Genomic DNA, 20,624 nt, shown 5'->3' with positions numbered 1-20,624 from the left:
CCCGCAGAGCGCCAAGAGTTCCTGGAGCCTCAAACCAGGTCGGCCCGGTGAGCGGCGCTGGCGGCCTGCAGCCCAGAACCTCGTCTTCTGCTCTCATCCAAACAGTTAAAGACACAAACTGGGAAAAACGACACAGAAATGAAGAGAAAGGCAAAATTTCTTTCACCCAAGTTTGTATTTGACACACGGGACAAAGGAAGCAGCTGCACTTCCGACCAAAACATTAGAAAAGCAGCGTCACTGTAACACGGAGACGAAAACCACCAGAAGAAACAAGCTGGACTCGAGAGAAACTTCCACCTCAGCAAATTACAAAGAAAGAAAAGTACAAAGCTTTAAAAGCTCCCACCAGAGGGGGCGCCGTGGACGAGGAACCATCAACCAAAGATTTCATGGACACGACGCTGAAAACTCAACTTCTCAAATAAAATCACAACGTAATGAACAAAGATCCACTCATCATTCAGGCTCCGAACCGCCACCAGAGTCTCCCACGGTCTGATGTCCCACCATAGCTGGAGGACACGAGGACGACAGTCTGGACGGAGGAATGAGGACGACAGTCTGGATGGAGGACGAGGCCGACAGTCTGGATGGAGGACATGAGGACGACAGTCTGGATGGAGGACGAGGCCGACAGTCTGGATGGAGGACATGAGGACGACAGTCTGGATGGAGGACATGAGGACGACAAAGGACATGAGGACGACAGTCTGGACGGAGGACACAAGGACGACAGTCTGGATGGAGGACGAGGCCGACAGTCTGGATGGAGGACATGAGGACGACAGTCTGGATGGAGGACAAGGCCGACAGTCTGGATGGAGGACATGAGGACGACAAAGGACATGAGGACGACAGTCTGGACGGAGGACACGAGGACGACAGTCTGGATGGAGGACGAGGCCGACAGTCTGGATGGAGGACACGAGGACGACAGTCTGGATGGAGGACGAGGACGACAGTCTGGATGGAGGACATGAGGACGACAGTCTGGATTGAGGGACGAGGACGACAGTCTGGATGGAGGACACGAGGACGACAGTCTGGATGGAGGGACGAGGACGACAGTCTGGATGGAGGACACGAGGACGACAGTCTGGACGGAGGACACGAGGACGACAGTCTGGACGGAGGGACGAGGACGATCAGATTTAAAACCAAAAAAACAAGCATGAAACAGACAATCCAGAGGAAAAACTCCATTTTTGACCCTGACTTTGTTTTCATGCGAGACAAAAGAGAATTAATGTGAAAGAAAACAAAGAAGAAATGTTAAAAATGAGTCATTAAATTTCCCATTAAAGCAGAAATGAAGAAAAAAAACAAGCTCAGATTTAAGGAAAAGCCTCAGATTAAATGTTTTAATCAACTGGAGACGTTAAACCTGGTTTAAGTTACATTAAAGTCAACAAGAGAGAAATACTGAGAACTAAAAGTTTTGAACAAAACCACATTTTTCCATTGGACCCTTTTGGATTTTGCTCTTTAAAACAAGCTGCTGCTGCTGCTGCTGCTCTGGTTTAAAAGTTCCGTTTGCTGTTCGGAGCCTCGTTACGGTTGTTTTTTTTTATCAACCCACAGATTGAAACACAAGAAACAAATGTAAGAGGAACTAAAACTAAGAGCCTAAAGAGACGAGACGTCAGTACTGGGACAGTAATCGTCTTCTTCTGAAAACCCGGAAATCAAAGTGGGAGAAACGAGCGAGTGTCATCGTGGCGGTTTAATCACGACGTCGTCGGGGAAAGTTTCAGCTTTCGGGCTTCGGTTGGGATTTCTTTGAGTGGGAGCAGCTTCAGGAGGAGAGCTGAATCCATCCCCTCGTCCTTCGTCCCTCAGCGGGACGAAGACCAGAAACGCTCCTGAAGAACAAGAGAAATCTCAGACTTGTTTTTAGGATCGGCTGCTCAAACAAGAATCTGCTGCTGAGGTTTGGGATGAACGTCCTCATCCGGAGCTAAAAGGTGTGTGGGATTCCTCCTCCTCCTCCTCCTCCTCCTCCTCCTCCTCCTCCTCCTCCTCCTCCTCCTCTTCCTCTTCCTCTTCCTCCTCCTCTTCCTCGCGGTTGGTGTGCAGGTTGGCGCCCTCTACCTGCAGGCCGTCACACGACGGAGCAGCGTCTGTTCTGGAAAAGCTGCTCCACGACCGACGAGTCGGCCAGAGTCGAGATGTCGCCCATGTCGCGCTCGTCGCAGGCGATTTTGCGTAGAATCCGCCGCATGATTTTACCTGCGGAGTCGCAGCGAGGAGGTTAAGAGGAAACAGGAAGCTGCTCTTCATCCAACATTACACGTATGAACGTTACTCGTTTGTTTTAAATGTTTGAGGACCAGGGGTGCAGCAACGTCTGTTTTTTCTTTAAAAGTGTTAGTACAAACACAGTCTTCATTCCAATCATGTTACTCTTTTCTAACTGGAGCCTCTGATTTCACCATCGTGTGTTTGGCTGTTTCTGTTGGTGTTACAGCACCTCTACAGGTCAGTATGAGTACTGCACCGTCTTCAGCTTTTCTGTAAACAGGAATGTTTCCGTCTCTGTGGACGGGGATTTAAAAAAGTAAACGTTGACACATGGCGCCACCAGATGAAGACACTTCCTCCGCTCCCCTCGATGGGCGCGGCGTGACTTTAAACCGACAGATTGTCGTTACAGCTCCGAGGAGCGGCGGGGAGGAGGACAGAAACGCCGGATCTACCTGATCTGGTCTTCGGCAGCCCCGGAGCGCTCTGGATGTAGTCTGGAGTCGCAATGGCTCCGATCTTCTCCCTCACTGGAGGGACACACACACAAGGAATACATGTGTGAGTGTCTGTGTGTACAACAGTGTGTGTGTGTGTGTGTGTGTGTGTGTGTGTGTGTGTGTGTGTGTGTGTGTGTGTGTGTGTGTGTGTGGCTGATCACCCACCTTGCTTCTTAAGCTCCGCCTCCAGCGAGCAGCTGTACGCCGTGCCGTCCGTGAGCGTGACGAAGCAGTACAGACTCTCTCCTTTGACGGGGTGAGGGCGCCCCACCACGGCGGCCTCGGCCACCGCCTCGTGCTCCACCAGCGCCGACTCCACCTCGGCGGTGCTCAGCAGGTGACCTGCAGGGGGCAGCGCATGGCCAGAGGCTCAGCCAGGGCGTGTGTGTGTGTGTGTGTGTGTGTGTGTGTGTGTGTGTGTGTGTGTGTGTGTGTGTGTGTGTGTGTGTGTGTGTTCTGAACGCAGAGGGTTTACCTGAGACGTTCAGCATGTCGTCTATCCTCCCCGTTATCCAGTAGTAACCGTCCTCGTCTCTACGGCAACCTGCACCATCAAAGACATGGACACCCGGTGGTTAAACGTTTCTATCAAATAATAACTGGAAACTTCAACATGAAGGAAAAGCAGATCAGCGCCAGTTTGGTTCTCCGGGTTCAACCCTCCATAAAGCACTGCAGAACCTCTGGGTGTACCTCTGGGTGTACCTCTGGGTGTACCTCTGGGTGAACCCCTGGGTGTACCTCTGGGTGTACCTCTGGGTGTACCTCTGGGTGTACCTCTGGGTGAACCTCTGGGTGTACCTCTGGGTGTACCTCTGGGTGTACCTCTGGGTGTACCTCTGGGTGAACCTCTGGGTGAACCTCTGGGTGAACCTCTGGGTGTACCTCTGGGTGAACCCCAGGGCTCCATTCCGGGTCCCATCTTATTCACTACATTCATGTTTGTTGTGTGTCAAAGGTTCCGACTCTCGCCAGGTATTTAACTCCATTTAACCTTTTTTCCAGAGTGACAGTGTCGGTTCTCACCGTCTCCTGTGACGTAGTACCCGGGGAACTTCTTGAAGTAGGTGGTTTCGAACCTCTGGTGGTTCCCGTAGATCGACCTCATCACGCCAGGCCACGGCTGCTTGAAGACCTGAACCACAGCGGAGACTCGGTGAGAACCCCGGAGCCTCGGCTCCCGAGGATCAACCGGCGCTTTGAAACTGTGCTAAAGAGCTATCGGACTTTCATGCTGTCAAAATAAAACTGCCAAGTTGGATTGTTATTATGGTGACTGTCAAAATAAAAGTACCAAGTCCCAGGAGAATATGGACGGAGTCACGACACCACGGAGGAAACTTTGTTCTGACTGGCTCTACTGAGCATGTGCAGAACTACTACTAGTTACTGCTGCCGCGGCAACCAGAACCAGAGTTCCGTAAAAGTTGCGTTTCCACAAAATGGAGCCGAGCAATTTGGAAAAAGTTGCATTTTCAGTGGCTCTAAGCTCTGTGGTGGTGTAAACGGAATTCACTTCACTTGTGGTGAAACCCGAGGCCCGAGTGACAAACTGCACCAACAGCTCTGATCTAAAGGACTTTCTATTGATTTATTTTGTATTTTTTTACCAGGTATCCTTCGCTGGGCCCCTCCAGCTCCTCGCCCGACTCGTTCAGGATGGCCGGCACCACGCCGAAGAACGGGAACGTCTGCAGAACAGCACCTCACGTTTCACACCGAGTCCAAACAACGCTGGAGAAACTTTTCACGTCAGATCCTGAACTTCTGCATCAACCTGGACATTTATTTTACTTGTGAATTAAAAAGGAAACTAAAGTCATATCACATGCAGTAAAGCAACGACATACTTCTTCAAATTAAGCTGTTAATAGTTATATATATATATTTAGTAATTTATTGATTATAAGTATTTCAGGGACCTAGTTCAGCCCAGTTTGATCCCCACATGAAATAACAGAATGTTTAATAACAACAAGTGTTTGAGTATGAGCCCAACATTACGGCTTTTAAAAAAAGCTTCCCGGGGAAAAATACAATCAAATACTAAAACTCGGTTGAAAAAATGTGAAAATTAACTAATAGCGCTAAGAGTACTAACCTTTATCTACTGGCAGATACCGAGTACCACTAAGAGTACTAACTTTTATCGACTGGCAGATATCGAGTACCGATAAGAGTACTAACCTTTAGCTACTGGCACATACCGAGTACCGCTAAGAGTACTAACCTTTATCTACTGGCAGATATCGAGTACCGCTAAGAGTACTAACCTTTATCTACTGGCACATACCGAGTACTGATACGAGTACTTATTAAACGCATTAAAACCACAGGTATGCAATACTAGGTGAAGGCAATGCGTTGCTGTGAACCTCACTGAGCTGCTGGTAATCAGAGTATCATTCACTTTGACCATGTTTAGCATGTAGCATGTAGCATCAATGACCACGTGAGCTCCGGAACTCTGCGTGTATTATTGGCCCCTTTCTACACTTTGATACTTTCTACTCATACTTTTCTATTACGTGTACTTTTTTATACTTTCCTACCGATGCACAAGGGAGCAGCGACTGTAATTTCATAATATTACATAATGACAAATAAAGCTATGCTACGCTAACGTAGCAGAGAGTGAAATCCTCCCGATCCACTGAGCAGTTAAACTGCAGAGCGACATCGGGGTACCTCTGGGGGGGGGGGGGGGGGGTACCAACTTTCTTCTCCTCTCGATATTTCGACTCATAAACGTAAATATGGTCTGTGAGCTGCAGACGAAGGTTCAACACATTAAAAGCAGGTTTCCTTACAGCAGATCCAGGTTTCATGGGCGTGGCTGCAGGCAGGGGAGTCAGGACGTGGCCGCCCTGAAAGACACAACCAGCCCCGACCACCAGGGGGCGAACCGTTCATCACTACACACTCACCAGCCAATAAGAGCCGAGCGGAGAAACAAAATTAACACGGAGAACAAATACAACTCGTATCTGGATGAAAAGCTTCTGTCTCACCAGAATTATTGGAATGATTTATGTACAGAGATTAAACTACTATCAAATGTAATACAGTTAAAAAGAAAATATAAATAGCTGATTTAGGCGAAGGTCCAAGGTTTTGCTGTGAGAGCAAGGGATTGTGGGTAATGGTGCTGCACTGTTTATTGGTGGAGGGGAAACAAGGTGTCTGGATAAATCCTCACTGGTTTTCTTAATTGGGTGACGGATAAAACAACATTAATGTAGATTAAGAAAAATGAAAAAACATTTATACATATATTATGTATGATTTGTAATAATAATACATCAAAACCTGCATAGCGCTTTTTTATGCACTCAAAGACACTAAAATAACGTCACGATAAAAAGGAAGTGACAATAAAGACGTAAAGGGGTCGGATTAAAAAAGTTCTCGAACACGTAACGCACATCTTTTCAAACTGAGTGTGTGTCAAGTAATCTCGGGATTACTGAGTGTGTCTTTTTTGTTTTTGTTCCGTTTGATTCTCTTGTTTGTGTTTTTAATGTTCGTAAATAAAGAAATAAAAAAATAAATGACTAAAGAAATCAGCAACCACTGCGATTTTTCTAGTGGACAGACCACCAGGTTGATTGTCAATATGGTGACTGTCAAAATAAAAGTACCAAGTTGGATTGTTATTATGGTGACTGTCAAAATAAAAGTACCAGACCAGGAGAATATGGACTGGGAGTCATGACACGACGGAGGAAAGTTTGTTCCGATAGTCTCTACTGAGCGTGTGCAGAAGAACTAGTTACTAGGGCCGTGGTGACCAGGACCAGCGAGTCCTCCGTTTCCATGGAGACGGAGCGTGTGCCTCTGCTCGTGGAACTCACAGTTTCCGTCTGCCAGAAGGTGTCCACGATGGGGCATCGCTTGTCTCCCACCACGTTGTAGTACCAGTGCCAGGCCTCGGGGTTGATCGGCTCCCCCACCGTCCCCAGAACCTTCAGAGAGTCTCGCTTGTACCTGCAGGGGGCAGCAACACAGGAAGTTAAGTTTCTGTTCATCGGGAGAGGAGAAGCGTCGTTTCGTTGCACAATTCACAGCTCACAGCATTGTCCCCAGAGAGTCTGAACTTCTAAAACCACAGTCAGTCGAAGTCTTTGTTTTCCAGAGATCAACATGCAGAAGTGGTTTGAATTAGAGGAGAGAAGAAGAGCGTCGCTATTTAGAACAAATCTCAAAGCACAGAGAGATTTACATCGTCTAGCAGACGATATCGCTGCAGCACTGGACCCATCATCGCAGGCTCACATGATCCTGTGTGGTCACGGCGTCTTTCTATTGAAGCTTTGAGCTTTACATACTGGGACGCGGGTTAGCATGCTAACCAGTTAGCATCATGGCACAACTTGTCGAAAATGCTCCGTCTCCATGGAAACGGCAATAGACAGGCAAGCAGAACAAAGTTTCCGCCGTGGTGTCATGACTCCCAGTCTATATTCTCATGGGACTCGTGGTTTTATTTTGACAGTCCGTGTAACAACAATCCAACTTGGTAGTTTTATTTTGACAGTCCAACTTGGTGGTCTGTCCACGCCAATGTCCGTGTCCTCCGAGTGCTAAAGTTTAGAGCTCATTGTTCCCTGCTGTGTGTCTATCTGCTGAAACTAACAACAGCTCCCACTAGTGGCCGAACATGGAAACTACATGGTCTTCGGTGTGCTTCCCTAACCCGAACACTAGATATTTATGCGGCGGCTGAGCTCTGGACAGATTCAAACAGGAAGAGACTCACTTGTGCACCGGCTCGCTGCCGTACTTCATGAGCAGTCGAATGGCCGTCGGCGCCGTGTAGAACTTGCTGACGTGATATTTATCCACGATCTCCCACATGCGGCTCACGTCAGGGTACGTGGGGAGTCCCTCGAACTGAAAACCAAACGACACCATTAGTGTTTTGGGACCAAACCTAATACACTGATAACCACAGTGTGAAGACCAGCAGCAACCTGCCTCTCATCACTGTGACATTAAGACATTTATTGTGAAAATCTGCATTACAACTCAGGTCTGAAATCAGGATTTCATGAGATTTGAGTCGATGATAAAACTCCCAAATATCCACATAGTCAATCAGAGCTTTAGATATCTGACACGAGTTGAATTTCGGGGGCTCTTTTTCTATATAGATTTGATCTTATTTTCTTCTAAGAAAATAATAAAATTTTACTATTAATTTTAAAGCATTATTTTCTTTTACTGTTCAATAAAACCTTGTAATTTTTTTTTTTAACATTGTAGGTTTTTTTAAGATTTAAATCTGTCACATTTTTCTATAATAAAAATAAATTACAAAAAGATATTCATAATTTACTTCATTGAGTGAAAACTCATCACAATAAAAAATGTATATAATGACAATATTATTAATATGATTGAATAGTAACAACAAAATAAAATAAAAGCACACAAAAACAATAAACAATAGAGCAAAGCAAATCCCAAAATAAGTGTTTAAATAAATAAATAAAACTCAATCATATCCGAAAAGAAGTCGGGTGAAGCCGAAGCTTATTTACTCCTCAGCAATTAATCATCTTATTTCCCAGTGGCTGTGTTTATATTTACAGAAAAATAAAGAAATAAATACAAATTAACAAGAAAAATAGTAAATAAATAACGTTTAGATAATATAAATAAAATACTTTTGATTGAGCATTTTTTCCTCTGTTAGTTTTGACTCCTGACGAGGCGGCCATGTTTGGTCGCGGGTTTAAAGCTGGGTTTTCCCGCGGGCCCTGAACTCACCAGGACGCTGGTGGCCCCGTTCGCCAGCGGTCCGTACGTGATGTAGGAGTGTCCGGTGATCCAGCCGATGTCCGCTGTGCACCAGTACACGTCGTCGGGCTGGTGGTCGAACACCAGCTTGAAGGTGGCGGCGGTGTAGAGCATGTAGCCGCTGAGCGTGTGCAGGACGCCCTGAGGGGAGGAGAGCGGTCATCACACTTCAGCCCAACTCCCAGCTGTTCTTGCGAACCACATTTCCATTAAAGTTTAAAGTATCGTAGCGTTTGTTTGTCTTATTTTAATATCAGCTGCTGCCAACGGCTGCTGGTAGAAGGCACCAGTTAACAGGGGCACCAGTGAAACCGAAACACCGGACAGTGAAGCACCATCGTAACAATCCACATTTTGGAATATTAATATTTAAAAATATATACTATTTGATGTATTATTTCACTCTGCATCATATCGGGGCGGGGGGTGATTGGTGCATGATGATGATGACTCCGCCCACGCCGCAGCGGGACTATATTGTGATGGAAAAGGCTGAGTAGGAATTAGTGGAAAAGAGCCTACAGCCTCCTCGATGTGAGCGTGCGGGATGAGCATTAGCAGACCTTGGGTTTGCCCGTGGAGCCGCTGGTGTAGAGGATGAAGAGCGGATCTTCAGAGTCGCACCACTCCGGTTCACACTCGTCTGAAGCGCCGCAAAGCAGAGCGTGCCAACACGAGTCCACGTCCGGGTTCCACGGCACCTGGAAGCACCAACGTTCAAATCAACGCGGGTTTCCTGCAAGTGGTCGCGGAAATCCTTCATCCTGCCGTCAAATAGAAATACAATCGTCTCTACCGTCTCCAGAAAAAACTAAACAAGAAAACAAGGTTAGTTTGAGAAACATGCCTCTTTTAACCGGAGGAATCTGAGTGGACACAGCAAGAAGAGCGTGTTAGACGTTACAAACATGTGAGTTGGTTTTAACTTTGTGATCAGAGCTCATCAATTCCTGTCTGATGGAAGAAACCAACTAGAGTTTGCAGGAAAGTAACGGGAGAGGACGAGAACCACCGTTACTGTGAGTCGTCTGATTGGTCGGAATCTCTCAAGTGGCTTTTCTTTTTTCACACGAATTGATTGAGCTCCGACGTCCACGCAGAGACATCTTCTCCTCAGAAGGTCCAGCCCGGACCGAACGTTCCGTCTTATATTTGGGAGGAACCAAATCTGAGGCCACCTTCTGAGGAGACGCGATGCAGACCTCCTGCAGGTGAAAGAACACGACTCTACCCTGTGGCCATCAGGAGAGTCCCAGGAAGAACCAGAGGTCTGTTTGAGGAACACCACCAGGGGGTGCTGTGTTTTTTGTAATGCGACGGTCCAACGGTGAGAGAACGGCTCAGAAGAAACGCGATCCAGACGACGGTGAACGTTCACTCTGCTGGAGACGTTTTTGAATTCAAGAGTGTTATTGTGAATCAACTGACGCACAGTAATTCTGTTGTTTTTTAAAAAAAAAAAAACCTTAGTTTTCCAAAAAGTTTAGTTCTTTGAAAACTAACCTTTATGAAAACTAGTTTTCAAATAATTCAGTTTTTAAAAATTCCTGTTTTGAAAAAAGTTTGGTTTTCACAAAGTTTAGCTATTTTTTTTTTAAAACAAACCTTTTCAGTTTTTAAACGGTTCCGTTTTCAAAAACTTTGGTTTTCAAAAGAGTTTAGTTTTTTTAGAAAACTAACCGTTTTGATAGCTAGTTTTAAAAAATGTTGTTTTTGAAAAAGAAACGTTTTTGAAAACTAAACTTTTTGGATAACTATTTTTCAAAAAATGTCTTTTAAAAAAAGTTTAGTTTCCATAAAGTCTTTTCTGTCAAAAAAAAAAAAATCAGCTTTCACAAAGTTCAGCTTTTTAAAGTTTGGTTTTCAGTGACTGAACGTTAAAGGTAAACTTTTCCATTTCCAGGTCATCTGAGTGTTAAAGCATCAAGAAAACGGTGATATTCAAGCTGATTCTTCATTTTTCTTGACGCCCTGAACAAACAGTGAACGAACTGTTCTCGCTGAACCTTAACGTTAACATTAACGTTAACGTTAACGTTCAGCGAGCAAACAGACCTCCGATCCTTCAGCTCCGGGAGAGAAAAGTCACGAGAGCAGTGAGGAAAGAAACAGCGTCGGTCCAACGAGGAACCGAACCAGAGACGTGGAGTTCGTTAACGTGAACAGAGTTTTCACTACAAAGAGAAAAGTGTTTGTTATTTCAAACTCCAGCTGGAAACAGACTTTACATTTCGCTCCTGGTGAGTTCAGACGCCACCGTGCAAATCCAACTGCATCTGATTTAGGATCAATGGATTTGGAAAATGTCGGTGAAACGCCACTCGCTGCAGCGTCGCTTTGCTTTTGCCAAAATGAGTGTGAATCAGAAAACTACCAGAATAAAAGCTGCTGATTCAAAAGTAAAAAAAAAAAACAATCATTCCATCATTTTAATGTGCAGACTGAAGCTTGTTCTGCTTTTATATTCAAAGTGATGGTTTCTGAACTCAGTGGATTGTTTTTAACCCAACAGCAGTTTTTAATGTAAACGTCTGTGAAATTTACCGTTAACAAACACAAACACAAGAAGAAGAAGAAGAAGAAGTGACGATCAGACTCGGGGGAAGAGGTGAGGATTGAAATACCTGCGGGACAGGGCGCGCTTTCTTTACTCTCCCTGTTTGTTTCTCCTGCTGGGTGGAACCAAGAAGAGAGGAGGAGGGAGGAGGAGAGAGGAAGAGGAAGAGAAGGAAGAGGAGGGGGAAGAGAGAATTAGGGAGAAGAGAGGACAAGGTCGAAGGGAGGAGGAGGAAGAGGAGGGAGAAGAGAGGAGGAGGGAGAAGGGAGGAGGAGGGGGAAGAGAGGAATAGGGAGAAGAGAGGAGGAGGTCGAAGGGAGGAGGAGGAAGATGAGGGGGAAGAGAGGAGGAGGAAGAGGAGGGAGAAGAGAGGAGGAGGTCGAAGGGAGGAGGAGGTCAAAGGGAGGAGGAGGAAGAGGAGGGAGAAGAGAGGAGGAGGAAGAAAGGAGGAGGAGGTTGAAGGGAGGTAGAAGGGAGGAGAAGAGAGGAGGGAGGAGTTAAGGTTAACCAGTGGGAACGCTTATGAAAAAGACAAACACGGAAGAGAAATGAACAGTTGAAGTCTGTGGAGCCGATCAGAACTGTGCTGCCCTCTAGTGGCCACAGGAGAAATTCCCCCCGCCGAGCCTGAATGAGGAGCAACGTCCAGAAACATTCGACAGAAAATCGTTCAGTTAAATATAAGAAGCTGTTTGAAGCCGAGAGTCGACTGGAATGAGAGAGAGAGAGAGTCTCAACCTTCCAGTTGAGCTTCATTAATCCAGATTAAACTCGGTTTTTTTCGATTGTCACTCTTCTTCACAGATTGTAAATATTTATATGGATGAAATTAATCGATGTTAAAAAGTTTTTTGTTTTTAACAAAGTTCAACATAAAGAGAAGAACGGATGATTGGAGATGATGTGAACGCCGAGATTGACTGTCCACTCGTCACTAAATGTGTGTTTGTTTACCTGCAGATGTGTTGTTTGTGTACATGTGTGTTTGTTTACCTGCAGATGTGTTGTTTGTGTACATGTGTTTGTTTACCTGCAGATCGGGACACAAGCGTTTTGTGGGAGGAGACTGAGAGCCAAGATTCTCCTCTGTTTCTTTGGACAGATGCTTCAGCATGATACACTTCTTCACTGGAAACCCTCTAGAGAGACACACACAGAGACAGAGACAGAGACAGAGACAGAGACAGAGACACACACACACACACACACACACACACACACACACACACACACACACACACACACACACACACACACACACACACACACACACACACTATGTTTTATATGATGCATGTGACAATGATTTTTTACCCTCCATAATGAAAATATATGACTTCATACTGAATAATTTACTGTTCAATACAACGATATATTATATAACAGGAAAGAAGCCTAATATCCTCATTGAAGAACATGATAGTGTACACACACACACACACACACACACACACACACACACACGCACACACGCACGCACGCACGCACGCACGCACGCACGCACGCACGCAGTGACGTATTGAAGTGTGTCCACATCTTACTTGTCTCTGCATTTCTGCAGCGCTTCATCAGCTAAGAGCTTCAGGTTGATCAGCTTATCACCTCGATAGAAACCGTCTGAGAGAGAGAGAGAGAGAGAGCGAGAGAGAGGGAGAGAGACACAGAGAGAGAGAAAGAGAGAGACAGAGCGAGAGATAGAGAGAGAGAGAGAGAGAGACAGAGAGAGAGATAGAGAGAGAGAGAGAGACACAGAGAGAGAGAAAGAGACAGAGAGAGACAGAGAGAGAGAGAGAGAGAGAGAGAGACAGGGAGAGAGACCGAGAGAGAGAGAGAGAGACAGGGAGAGAGACCGAGAGAGAGAGAGAGAGACAGGGAGAGAGACAGAGAAAGAGAGAGACAGAGAGAGAGATAGAGACACAGAGAGAGAGAAAGAGACAGAGAGAGAGAGACAGAGAGAGAGAGAGAGAGAGACAGGGAGAGAGACAGAGAAAGAGAGAGAGGGACACAGAGAGAGAGAGAGAGAGAGATTAATGTCAAACCAGTTTCAGAGGAAAGGAAGCTGCTCTGGTTCAACAGGACAGTCAGGAAGTGACAGAACAACTTTCAACACATTGAGGTGGAAACATGTTTCAGTCAGTCGATGTGCTGCTGCATCGTCCCCTTAAGGCATAGAAACATCACCTGTGTGTGTCTGTGTGTGTGTGTGTGTGTGCGTGTGTGTAAACCAGTTAATCACCAGATTATAATCCCACTGATAAAGACTTTGATGGGAGGACAGAACTCCGTCAGCTCTTTGCTGAGACGTCGTTTTACACCAGCCCTGAGTGACGCGTTCAGGAGCCAAAAGAACCAACAAATACTTCATCAATAGAGAGAAAACCCACGGCGGCGGAGATTCAGGTGCGCTCAATGGTGATTGTGGAATGTACGGTAGTAGTTGTGCACATGCTCAGGAGAGCCAATCAGAACAACGTTTCCGCAGTGGACTCATGACTCCCGGTCCATATTCTCCTGGGGCTTTTATTTTGACACGGTAATAACAGTGTATCAACAGCGGCCACTAGTGGCCCAACATGCTAACATGTTTTAACTTGAAAAGTTGCGTCACTGAGGCCTTGGTCACATGACACCCCGCCGAGCGCTCCAGCCATGAGGTTATCATCCACCGTTCGGCGCCGTGCTGCGTAGGGAGATGACCAGTTTGCGCGGTCATCCCCGTGCGCTGGACTGACGCCTGCGGGTCAAAGGTCGGGGTGAGAGCAGAGTCTGAGCGTTGCGGCGCTGACCTGCGGTGATGAGCAGCGAACACTGGGAGTCCATGATCCGCTCACACAGAGACTCTGCAGAGAAACCTGCGAACTGGAAGCACAGCGCAGCGTTAGCTCCCACCGCCAACACACCGCCAACACACCGCCGTGAAGCACCAACTCACCACGATGGAGTGAACCGCGCCGATACGAACGCACGCCAACATGGCCACCACCAGCTCCACCACCATGGGCATGTAGATGGACACCCGGTCGCCTTTCTTCACACCTGGAGAGGAGAAACACCAGAGAGTCTGCTGGAGGTCTGCATTTCCTCTCCTCTACCTCACATTTCATTCTGTCCATCCTGACCAACTTCCTCCCTTGATCACCCTCTCCCTCTCTCTCTCTCCCTCTCTCCCCCTCCCTCCCTCTCCCTCTCTCTCTCCCTCCCTCCCTCCCTCCCTCTCTCTCCCCCCCTCTCCCTCCCTCCCAATGACAAAGAAAAGAAGAACCCACCCTGGGACTTCAGGACGTTGGCGAACCGACAGACTCTCTGCAGCAGCTGACTGTAGGTCACCTTCAGCTGGTCGCCGGGCTCGTTACCTTCCCTGAACAAAAACACACAAATATAAAAAAAAAAAATCCTTTAAATAAAAATTGGTTAAGGACCAAAACATTCAACAACTTGTTTAGCAAAGTGACTCCAGTGGTAGAGTAGTTTTATATGAACCGTTAAATGTTTTCGCTCCTCACTGCAGTGTTCACAGACACATCATCCACTCAGTTCACATGTGGAACCACATCTGTTATTTTTCCACATGATGCTGCTTCATCGTTGACGTCACAGATAAGCGCAGGAGGAAGCAGCTCCGCCAGAATAAAAGCTGTGCTCTTATTTTTCCTCATTCTCCTCGTCATGTCTAGATTCTGTCGCTCGTATTTAACGAAGGCTGAGCAGCCTGTCGATTCATTCAGTCCCCCCATTGGGGAGTCAAACTCACGCACCTTTTAACTTTGTTTTTTTTTCATGCATTTGTGTGTTAATGGCGTGTTCTTTATTACACATGATGGGTTTTAACATGATTCCTGAGATTTGGGCTTATTTTTGTTGAGGCGTGGGGGTTTTCACGTTGCTTGGGCAGGAAAAGGTGAGTCACATCTGGCAACCCTGGTGCTGACCGGCGTGCCATGCGTCTGTTGCAGGAAGTGAGCGTGCACGATGTCACGGACGCACTCGCTCAGGCTCGGTGTGACGCAGAAACCTTCAGAGTGCCGACGTCTCGTCCGAGGAAGAGACCGAGTCCGGCGAGCCGAGAGACAGAGCTGCTTCTCCACATCATTACGTGGAGCTGCAGTGTTCAGCAGCTGAGGACGAAGATGGGCATGTGTGGGCGGAGCCAGTCCAGCTCACGCAGACGTAGCAGATTGTGAATGCAGCTCCTATGATCCAATATTCAGAAGGAAGAAAATCAAGGAGAAGTAATAAACTTTAAATACAAGTTTTTTGGATCAATGAGATCATGTGAAAGTGTTGGAAAACTGGATAATATGACTCCTTCAAAGTCAGAAACTGTTATACTGGGATCTCTCCACCAGGGGGCGAAACACAAACATGGATGGACGGACGAAGAGAAAAGAAATATCCCAGTGAATCGTCTCAGCATACGTTTTTTCAACGCACAAGCTTTGTTTTGTGCATCAGATGAAGCAGTAACAGGAACACGTCTGGTAAAACCAGGGCCGAGTGCAGCCGAGGGGAAGACGAGCCGATCAGGTGAAAGACGAGCGACGCCGATGAAAGAGGGAGAGCATTAGGAAAGAGCTGCAGGCCACAAGCATGAGGAAACTCAGAAACACCGAGCGGGACAGAAAGGAACTTCTAGTGGATTTCACCATGAGGGAACAAACACTGTGTCAAACTGCACACAAGATGAATTACATAACCACACACACACACGCACACACGCACGCACACACTTCCTGAATGCAGAATTTGCCTCCTGCACTTTTATCAAATTTGATGTTTGATTTTCATCAAAACCACTTTGAAGGACTGAACCGTCACGTCAGCATCAAGTGCATGACAGTCAGGCGGATCCATAGCGGCAGACAAGCACAACATTAATTTAAATTTTCCTGCGAGACCAACTCCTGCAGCCCGACACGCTAACGACCTGTAAACGGACGTCATTTTCAATAATCGGCATGTAAACGTGAATCATTTCTGAAATCAAAAAGGATGCCTGTTTACTTGAACGGTGTGAACGGGGCCTAAATTGTGTACTTCCGTTCCATTTCTCGTGGTCACTGTGTAACCAGCAGTGGCAGAAAACGGCAGGATTCGTCAGGAGGTGACAAAACAGGCGTTCTTCTTCTGCAGCACTTTTTATTGCAGCTTGGCCTTGAACTGCAGACGAACCACCAACTCAGTGTCTGTCTGGACTACATTGTGAACACTGTGTGTGTAACAGGGAGTGTGTGTGTGTGTGTGTGTGTGTGTGTGTGTGTGTGTGTGTGTGTGTGTGTGTGTGTGTGTGTGTGTGTGTCTTCCCATGCAGCTTCAGTCAGGGCTGCATAGCTGAGAGGTCTCTGTGACCCGCCTGGCAGTCACAGCCGAGGGCTACACAGCGCACAGGGGGAAGCTCTGACCTTGATAAACTCTGCCAACATGGAACCTGAGCTGATCCTCGTCCAATCAGGTCGCCGCTTCCCGTGGAGGAGTCTCGACTCTGACACACGTTTTAACTCATAACTGGAAAACGGCGAGTTAGAAAACAACATGGCCGCCTCCAGGAAACTCTTGCAATACGTTGGAAAAAACCCACGCTTCATTACGACACGCCAGTTTGTTTCCACACTTCTGCACAGTCGGGTGTGAGTGTTTACTTTGTGGATTGTCTCTGAGACACTGATGAGAGCACAAGTAGGGCTGATCTGATGTGAACATGAACGCAAGACACAAAACGCAAAAGAGTGACTGACACGCGACGTTTCCATGTGTTCTTGTATGGAAACATTCCGGCCTCGGTCACGTCTTCAAGTGAAGACGCAAAACTCCCGTTGCATTTTGTATGTCCTTTTACACGACAGCGGTACTCGGGAGAAAACTCTGCTACTGGTCCCGCGTACCGCAGGGGAGTAACTACCGTAATTTCTGGACTATAAGCCGCTATTTAAAAAAAAATTGGGGGGGGGGGGGGGTTATGGGTTAACGAGCTTCATGCCACGGGTGATGCATTCAGGTGCATCACGTAACTCCAACCTATCTTTTCTTTTTTTTCTATTTAAATTTGGTGGGTGTGGCTTATATTCAGGTGCGCTCAATAGTCTGGAAATTACGGTAGTAGTTCTGCACATGCTCAGTAGAGACAACCAGAACAAAGTCTCCTCTGTGCCGTCATGACTCCCAGTCCATGTTCTCCTGGACTTGGTAGTTTTAGTTCCAACTTGATGGTTGTGTCCACTAGAATGTCTGCGTTCTCCCATCACTAATGTTTAGAGCTCATTGTTCTCTGTTAAGAGTTTCCACTTGAGGAATCAGGAAGTGCGTTTAAACAGGTTAAACCGCTCTGAATTCTCACAGGCGATGGTCCACGTCTAACAGTCGGCGTCACAAAGCACAGATCAGAGTGTAATAAAGGAACTTTCACCTCTGAAACGCCGACGCTGTTTCTTTAAAAGGCACCAATAAAAGCCAGAAGGCGCTGCGCCTTTATCTGAGCCTTCAAGATAAAAGCTTCAGAGGTAATTACTACTTTTTAAACTGTGATAAGAAATGAGGTGAAGATGTTAACTGTGAACACAGAGACCCACTGATCACCACACTGTAGACACATGAATCAGCAATTTTTAACGTTTACAATGAAATTATTCAAAGATTATGAAAGAAATTCTCGACTTTCGAAATCTGGGAGAGTATAAAATAGCCAGACTTGGAATTCTAAATCGACTCTCACACAGACAACAAGCGGAACTTCCCCGAGTGATTTACTGAGATTTTTGCCCTGCAGCGAAAAGACACATTAGTCCTCTCAGTTACCGCGGCGATGGACACGCCACATACAATCACACGCTTCCGTTTCTGCTCTGAAAGCAGCGTGCAAGCGGACCAGCGGGCACTGGGGAGGAGAAAGACGAGGAGGAAGATGAGGAGGAAGATGAGGAGGGGTCTAAAACAAGAGCAGTAATGTTCCAGTTGGAAGTTTTTGATAACAGACACATGACAGAAACACAAACACTGAATCCTTCAATACTTTTCTGGAGAGTTTTAGCTCAAGTGACGAGTTAATACCAACTTTATCTCTAAAACAGATCTTAGACACTGTTTACATGACGTTTTCAAGTAAAAGTACACGGTTTTTTGTTTCAGAAAAGTTTTACGTTTCCATGGAAACCGCAAAAACATGGGAAAACAATGTAGTTAGCATGCCGGGCCACTAGTCGGTGCTGTTGTTAGTTTTAGTAATGAAAGCACACACACGTTCTAAACATTAACAAAAGGGAGGACACGGACATTCTAGTGGACAGACCACCAAGTTGGATTGTTATTATGGTGACTGTCAAAATAAAAGTCCCAGTAGAACATGGACTGGGAGTCATGACACCACAGAGGAAACATTCTTCTGATTGGCTCTACTGAGCATGTGCAGAACTACTAGTTCCTATCGACGTGGTGACCAGGACCAGGCTTTCAGGAGAGTTGCGTCTTCTCCCCCCGTTCCCATGGAGGCAGAGCATTTTTGAGAAGTTGTGTTGAGAAAGTGTTTTTTCACTTTTTCACTTCAACGTGCCGTCGTGTAAAACGGCCCACGAAAGAAGCTCCAATCCACCAAAACGACAGGAAAAAGAGTCGCGCCACAATACAATACCGAGACTCAGATCTCGTGACGCTGCAATAGAAGATAGCGACCTGGGCGGTTTGTAAAAACACCCACAATGCAACAGCTATAGACGTTTTTTTTATTATTATTATTAACATTTCACCATATTTTGCATCATCAAAACTGGCTTCATGTTAAGACTGGAGATATTTTCCATCGTAATTGTTTGATTTTGTTAAAATAGACATTTTCATCACAGATACTCGTTAATATTCACTTTTTTTTTTATATTCTTTTATCTCCATTCGCAACAGGAGTTACACATTCGTGTGTCAACCAATATTCTAATCGCTCCTGAAAAACATTGTGTATTACAGCAGCGAGATTAAACATCCAATAACTCACAGACAAAGACAAACAAGCCAGAGGCTTTGAGGGTTGAAGAGAGGAATCATCTCTACACCCTCCTGATGGAGACACTGACCAGTAGAAGGCCACCTTCTCCCCCAGCTTCCGGTCGTGGACGTTGCGATCCAGCAGGTTGTAGCAGATGTTGGTGGACGCGCCGTCCATCACCTTGATGAAGATCCCCCCTTTGGTCACGTCGAAGTTGTACTCGAGGAAGCGACCCGAGTGTTTCGTCTTCCAGAAGAAGTCTTTGGCCAAGTCGGCCCAGAACTCTGCAGAACGAGGAAGGTTTCATTAGAGAGAGGTCTTTACGACTTTAGTAATCAATACAATAATAAATATAAATTTGACTTTCTACAATGGAGGAAAAACAAGGTTTGCAGGTGATGAGCAAAATGCAAAATCTGCTCCAACATCTTTTGTTACCAACAGTAACAAGGGACGCTAGAGGAGGCTGGTCACCAGTTAACACGGATACCAGTTAACCTGAAACACCCGAAGACACCAGAAGCACTCACCGTCTGGATTCTCGATGGACTTCGTGTAGAGCTCCTTGTACTTCTGGAAGCTGCTGATGTGAGCCGTCTCCTTCAGGTCCTCAGACCCGTGGAAGACGTTCTCCTTCGGGGGTTTGTCGGGAACCATCTCGAACCTCTGGGTGAACCTCTGGGTGGACCTCTGGACGAACCTCTGGACGAACCTCTAGGCGAACCTCTAGGCGAACCTCTGGGCGAACCTCTGAAGGAACCTCTGGGTGGACCTCTAGGCGAACCTCTGAAGGAACCTCTGGGTGAACCTCTGGACGAACCTCTGGATGAACCTCTGGGTGGACCTCTAGGCAAACCTCTGGGTGAACCTCTGGGCGAACCTCTGGACGAACCTCCTCCACCTGCAGATCAATGGAGCCGAGGGGCTGACGAGGTAACAGGCTAGCAGTAAAGTTGAGAAACTTCCTTGTTCCGCTGGGTGTTATGTCTTTTTTTCCAGAATGCAGACTGAGAGTTTCCACCTAAAGCGCTTTAAAGTAGAAGCGGGGGGCGGCTGGTGACGCTCCGGGTGCAGTTCCGGGTGAATGTGTCCGCTCCTGGAGGTGAAAAGTCCCGCACGGAGCGACACCGGAGCGCAATGCTAAGCTAACAGGCTAACCGCTCCAGCAGTGGGGACGGACTCCTCTCCAAATGGCACACGCTCCGCGGGGCTTCCCTGCACAGATACACGGCGTCCTCTACGCCTGCGGAGCGGGGTTCATGCTATCCGGGAGGCCGGAGGAGAGCTGCTTTGAGTCCGCGCTGTTTGACGCTCCTGCTCGGCTCGAGTTCTTCTGCTGCAGCGCGAGGAGCCGAACCCGGTCAGCCCGCAGCCAATCACGGTGCGTTCACGGCCCGTACAAATGCTCGGAAATAACACACACAGGGTAAATCCCACCTGTACTGATCATTAAACCGACGCAACAATGTGCAACTATATATATATATATATGTATATATATATATATAGTATATGGGTTATATTAGACTGGATTATTAAATTGAATATGACATTT

The 20,624-nt window shown here is 46.7% G+C and overlaps 1 protein-coding gene across 8 annotated transcripts in view; it reads right to left on the bottom strand.

Annotated features, from left to right (window-relative positions):
• Nucleotides 1–20,458, bottom strand: part of acss2 (acyl-CoA synthetase short chain family member 2) — a 20,568-nt gene extending 110 nt beyond the window's left edge. The window contains exons 1-19 of one of the 8 annotated variants that reach the window (XM_080470152.1): nucleotides 19,600–20,458; nucleotides 19,158–19,353; nucleotides 14,370–14,461; nucleotides 14,036–14,139; nucleotides 13,890–13,962; nucleotides 12,645–12,720; nucleotides 12,134–12,242; nucleotides 11,171–11,218; nucleotides 9,110–9,247; nucleotides 8,517–8,687; nucleotides 7,504–7,637; nucleotides 6,599–6,731; nucleotides 5,555–5,611; nucleotides 4,355–4,435; nucleotides 3,771–3,879; nucleotides 3,220–3,288; nucleotides 2,910–3,086; nucleotides 2,700–2,774; nucleotides 1–668 (exon numbers count right to left, since the gene is read on the bottom strand). The exon at nucleotides 1–668 is cut by the window's left edge and continues 110 nt beyond it. In XM_080470152.1, the coding sequence (XP_080326278.1) occupies nucleotides 460–668; nucleotides 2,700–2,774; nucleotides 2,910–3,086; nucleotides 3,220–3,288; nucleotides 3,771–3,879; nucleotides 4,355–4,435; nucleotides 5,555–5,611; nucleotides 6,599–6,731; nucleotides 7,504–7,637; nucleotides 8,517–8,687; nucleotides 9,110–9,247; nucleotides 11,171–11,218; nucleotides 12,134–12,242; nucleotides 12,645–12,720; nucleotides 13,890–13,962; nucleotides 14,036–14,139; nucleotides 14,370–14,461; nucleotides 19,158–19,353; nucleotides 19,600–19,726 (2,178 nt within the window). In that variant the 5' untranslated portion in view covers nucleotides 19,727–20,458 and the 3' untranslated portion in view covers nucleotides 1–459. Of the gene's footprint in view, nucleotides 994–1,350; nucleotides 2,233–2,699; nucleotides 2,775–2,909; nucleotides 3,087–3,219; nucleotides 3,289–3,770; nucleotides 3,880–4,354; nucleotides 4,436–5,554; nucleotides 5,612–6,598; nucleotides 6,732–7,503; nucleotides 7,638–8,516; nucleotides 8,688–9,109; nucleotides 9,248–11,170; nucleotides 11,219–12,133; nucleotides 12,243–12,644; nucleotides 12,721–13,889; nucleotides 13,963–14,035; nucleotides 14,140–14,369; nucleotides 14,462–19,157; nucleotides 19,354–19,599 lie in introns of those variants that run through there. The other 7 variants (XM_080470149.1, XM_080470150.1, XM_080470154.1 and 4 more) reach the window with 7 other exon arrangements.
• Between the last annotated feature and the right edge of the window lie 166 nt (nucleotides 20,459–20,624).

The sequence above is a fragment of the Lipophrys pholis genome, assembly GCF_963383615.2.
Source record: "Lipophrys pholis genome assembly, chromosome: 8".
Taxonomy (NCBI): Eukaryota; Metazoa; Chordata; class Actinopteri; order Blenniiformes; family Blenniidae; genus Lipophrys; species Lipophrys pholis.
Note: the sequence above shows the minus strand (reverse complement) of the source record. Positions and strands in the feature narration are given on the sequence as shown.